The following is a 5,000-nucleotide window of genomic DNA, read 5'->3' on the forward strand; positions in this document are numbered from 1 at the left end:
AGGGAGAAGGTACGGACTGTTAATAGCTGCTAGAACACGAGGAAGGACAGGTACTAACACGATGTTCTTAGCACAATGAAAAATCACAGTGGTATCAGAGGAATAAAACACGAGGATGTGGTGTTATAGAAAAAATATAACAGCACATCTATCTATCTTTGGGTTTAGTGTTTATATTGTTGTAATATGTGTGTGTGTGTGTGTGTGTGTGTGTGTGTGTGTGTGTGTGTTCAGACTTGCAGTCATGTATGATCTGTGTGGCACGACGTGTGACCACGTTGGAGAGAACCGAGAGCTTCAATACTAGACACGATCCCTCAGGTCAGAAACCTCCACAATCACATTTACAGTTCTACATTTTTAAGGGTTTTATATATATTTTTGTTAGATGTAGAAAATCTGATTAAATGGTGTTTTGGGTGTAAATATGAATCAACTGAGTCAAATAACCCAGATGAATCAGTCGAATCCAGTAGGACAGATTATAGATTTCTGTAAAAACAATAATGAATAAATATTTAAAAGACAGTTTCAGACCTAACAGCCGTTACACATCCTGCACAGGAGTTTCAGTTGTTAACAACAGAAAGCAAAACAGAAACATTACAGAAAAATCATCAGATGAACTGTGATGAATTTAAAACTTGAAGTATTTAACTTCTCTGTGTGTGTGTGTGTCTGTCTGTGGCCATCTCTGTGCGCATGTGGCTGTGCGCGTGTGTCTGTGTGTCTGTGCAAGTGTCTGTGCCTGTCTCTGTGCACGTGTGTCTGTGTGTCTGTGTGTCTGTGCACGTGTCTGTGCCTGTCTCTGTGCACGTGTGTCTGTGTGTCTGTGCACGTGTCTGTGTGTCTGTGCACGTGTCTGTGCCTGTCTCTGTGCACGTGTGTCTGTGTGTCTGTGCACGTGTCTGTGTGTCTGTGCACGTGTCTGTGCCTGTCTCTGTGCACGTGTGTCTGTGTGTCTGTGCACGTGTCTGTGTGTCTGTGCACGTGTCTGTGCCTGTCTCTGTGCGCGTGTGTCTGTGCACGTGTCTGTGTGTCTGTGCATGTGTCTGTGCCTGTCTCTGTGCACGTGTCTGTGCCTGTCTCTGTGCGTGTGTGTCTGTGTGTCTGTGCACGTGTCTGTGCCTGTCTCTGTGCGCGTGTGTCTGTGTGTCTGTGCACGTGTCTGTGCCTGTCTCTGTGCGCGTGTGTCTGTGTGTCTGTGCACGTGTCTGTGCCTGTCTCTGTGCGTGTGTGTCTGTGTGTCTGTGCACGTGTCTGTGCCTGTCTCTGTGCGCGTGTGTCTGTGCACGTGTCTGTGCCTCTCTGTGCGCGTGTGTCTGTGCCTCTCTCTGTGCGCGTGTGTCTGTGCACGTGTCTGTGCCTCTCTCTGTGCGCGTGTGTCTGTGCACGTGTCTGTGCCTCTCTGTGCGCGTGTGTCTGTGCCTCTCTCTGTGCGCGTGTGTCTGTGCACGTGTCTGTGCCTCTCTCTGTGCGCGTGTGTCTGTGCACGTGTCTGTGCCTCTCTCTGTGCGCGTGTGTCTGTGCACGTGTCTGTGCCTCTCTCTGTGCGCGTGTGTCTGTGCCTCTCTCTGTGCGCGTGTGTCTGTGCACGTGTCTGTGCCTCTCTCTGTGCGCGTGTGTCTGTGCACGTGTCTGTGCCTCTCTCTGTGCGCGTGTGTCTGTGCACGTGTCTGTGCCTCTCTCTGTGCGCGTGTGTCTGTGCCTCTCTCTGTGCGCGTGTGTCTGTGCACGTGTCTGTGCCTCTCTCTGTGTGCGTGTGTCTGTGCACGTGTCTGTGCCTCTCTCTGTGCGCGTGTGTCTGTGCACGTGTCTGTGCCTCTCTCTGTGCGCGTGTGTCTGTGCACGTGTCTGTGCCTCTCTCTGTGCGCGTGTGTCTGTGCCTCTCTCTGTGGCCATGTGTCTGTGCGCGTGTCTGTGCCTCTGTGCGCGTGTGTCTGTGCGCGTGTCTCTGTGCGTGTGTCTGTGCGCGTGTCTGTTCTCGTGTCTGTTCGCGTGTCTCTGTGCGTGTCTCTGTGCTCTGTTCATGTGTCTCTGTGTGTGTGTTTAAACAGGCAAACTGATTCAGATAGACCAGAATTCCCTGCGTGCCTCGATGCGTCCAGGATGGGAGGACCTGCTGAGACGCTGTATACAGATGTTTCTACAGCACAGTGATGGACAGCCCTGGTCAAATAAACGGCACTACCACGAAGGTCAGTACACTATCACAAACTAGTCAGGATAAAGTAGTTTATATATTACGTTTGGGGGGGAGGGGGGGGGTTCTTCTTTATGTGTTAGGCTTCAGTTACAGAGTAAAGACTTGTGTATGTTTAAGATAACTGAACTGCAGAATCAGTCAGAAGTCTACAAAGACTTTGTTTACGTAAAGAAATGCATAGTGACTTAAATTCTGTCTTAAAGACGTTCTTCTCACATCGATGTGAAGACCAGGAACGTTATTAAACCTTCTGTTCCCTCTCTTTTCCCAGCCTTTCTCCATGGCCATGCAGAGACCCCCGTGTACAGGTTCTCCTTATCAGACGGCACCCCAGTCACGGCGCAGACCAAAAGCAAGCTTTACCGCAACCCGATGACCAACGAGCCTCAGGGCTTCATATCCACCCACCTCTTACAGAGGTGAGTAAGACGTCCAGGCTGCACATAGACGTGACGTGTATAAAGGGTGTTTATATTTTAGCTGCACTATAATAGCAATTTCTTGTTTTATCTTCTCAGGGAGCCCAACGGTTGTCGTACCAACCAAAGTGGCATGATGCAAGGCGCCATGAGGCAGCAAGGCATGGGGGGCACTAACCCCAACAGCCAAATGAACATGGGTCCTGGTGGAGGCATGGGGATGGGGGGCATGGGTGGTATGGGAGGGATGAGTATGAATCGTGGTTATGGCATGAAGGACACGGGGCACATGGGACACATGGGTGGTGGGGGGTCAATGTACGGGGGCAGCATGGGGAGTCGAATGATGCAGATGAATCAGATGAGTCAGATGGGTCAAATGAATCCAATGGGCCAAATGAATCAAATGAATCCCATGGCTCAGATGAATCCTATGAATCACCCTGGTTCTGGGATGCAGCATCAGCAGAGTCTCTTCCAGGCACCAGGAGGCTATGGACTTGGAGGCATGAGCAGCCCATCTCAAGGTAGCCCGGGTCTAAACGGACCTCAGCAGGGCCTTCTCATGTCTCCACGCAACAGAGGAAGTCCAAAAATGATGTCCAGCCAGTTCTCTCCAGGAGGTAACTGAAAAGGGTGTGAAAGCAGAACTTAAGATGGCTCATATGCCAACATTTATATTGAAGCTACATGTCTTTGCTAACAGGCATGCACTCTCCCGTAGGTACAGGTAGTGTTGGAGCCACAGGAGGTGGAGGTGGAACCACCTATTCCAGCAGCTCCCTTAATGCCCTTCAGGCCATCAGTGAAGGAGTAGGTGCCTCCCTGCCATCCACCCTGACGTCCCCTTCTACAGCACACAAACCAGACAGCTCTCCAAGTATCCATTCCTCCTCCTCCTCCTCCTCCCAAACCTGCAAATCAGGACCGGGGGACTCCAAAAGCCCAGCAGGAGCCTACAGTCAAGGAACTGGAGATCAGCATCACCCCTTGCATCACCACCATCACCACAGCCACACCCACCAATCAGAGAGCAGCAGTTCTGACCGACCCGATAGCCAGGCTGGTGGAGGCAGCAAAGAGACTGGGGATGCAGTCAACGAAGCTGGAAATGCTTCATCCGAACCTCCTCGGAAGATTCCAGATGGAAAAGGACATAAAAAATTGCTCCAACTACTCACATCACCTACTGAGGAGCTGGGACTCGGGGTTGGAAGTGGACCTCCTGGACCACCATCAGGAACTAGCTTGGAGGGCAAGGACCCGGGATGCGTGACGAGTCCGTCTTCCACTGGCGTCTCTTCATCCACCAATCAAAGCCAGGTTCTTGGAGCAGCCGGTGGAGGACCCTCTGAAGCTTTGGGGTCTTCTCACTACACCGCGTCATTACAGAAAAAGCACAAGATCCTTCACAAACTGCTCCAGAATGGAAACACACCAGATGAAGTTGCGAAAATCACTGCGGAGGCAACGGGAAAAGCGATGTTCGGCCAGGACACGGGCGCCGCCGGAGGAGAAATGGGAGGTGCCAACACAGGACCAGGGGGAGTCACTGGAACGTCAGAACCCAAGCAAGAGCAACATAGCCCCAAGGAGAAGAAAACCAATGCCCTGCTTCACTACCTCCTCAACAACAAAGACGACTCCACCTCCAAAGAGTCCAGCGACATCAAACCAAAGCCTGAGAATCTGGAAGGGAAAGGTGTGACTGGAGGAAACGGTGGTGCTCCGCTCAACAGAGGAGTGCAGGAGAACATGGAGGGCAAGATCAAGTCAGAACCTCCTGATGAGGTGAACTTCTGCCACTTCTGAACCTCTAATCATTTCTGATCTCTTCTTAAGCTTATTGACCAGCTCTGTCTTTTTTCTTTGTATAGCTGGACACCATCCTTGGAGGCCTCAGAGGTTCTGGAACAGATTTTTCAGAGCAGGGGGATGCAGGAGGTGCACCGGATGGAGGGAACAAACCTCACTCGTTTGCTGATGATGGTAAATAATCCTGTGACCTGCTGTATTCCCATGATGTCTAATGCAACATATAATCTCTGTGTAGGATTTGACGTGAATTTAGAAAACATGAATATAAACCTGCACGGAAAAGTCTACAATATTTTATACACTTGGCTCGAGTAAAAAAGCTGATGTATCGATAAATGAACATTAAAGGTGCGGTCTCTGTTGTTTGAAAGCCATTGTTGACATATAAAATCACCGAAACAAACATGCCCCTAACCCAAACGGGTCCCACCCCTGTATCGATAGCTCCGCCCACACATACATACGTAACCCAGGCGACTAACAGAAAGAAACGTGTCTTTATCATAGCTGAAGGGAAGAACAATACGATTGTAGATAAACAAACAAGCAAAAATGCC

General features: G+C 50.3%; 1 protein-coding gene across 1 annotated transcript in view; it reads left to right on the top strand.

The window, feature by feature from the left end:
* LOC113649390 (nuclear receptor coactivator 3) overlaps positions 1-5,000 on the top strand; it is a 61,224-nt gene that overhangs the window by 49,892 nt on the left and 6,332 nt on the right. Inside the window, exons 7-13 of the mRNA XM_047807457.1 lie at positions 1-9; positions 235-321; positions 2,058-2,198; positions 2,478-2,625; positions 2,725-3,248; positions 3,350-4,416; positions 4,503-4,614. The exon at positions 1-9 is cut by the window's left edge and continues 168 nt beyond it. Coding sequence (XP_047663413.1) covers positions 1-9; positions 235-321; positions 2,058-2,198; positions 2,478-2,625; positions 2,725-3,248; positions 3,350-4,416; positions 4,503-4,614 — 2,088 coding nt within the window. The remainder of the gene's footprint in view (positions 10-234; positions 322-2,057; positions 2,199-2,477; positions 2,626-2,724; positions 3,249-3,349; positions 4,417-4,502; positions 4,615-5,000) is intronic.

Source organism: Tachysurus fulvidraco, chromosome 23 (assembly GCF_022655615.1).
Source record: "Tachysurus fulvidraco isolate hzauxx_2018 chromosome 23, HZAU_PFXX_2.0, whole genome shotgun sequence".
Classification (NCBI taxonomy): Eukaryota; Metazoa; Chordata; class Actinopteri; order Siluriformes; family Bagridae; genus Tachysurus; species Tachysurus fulvidraco.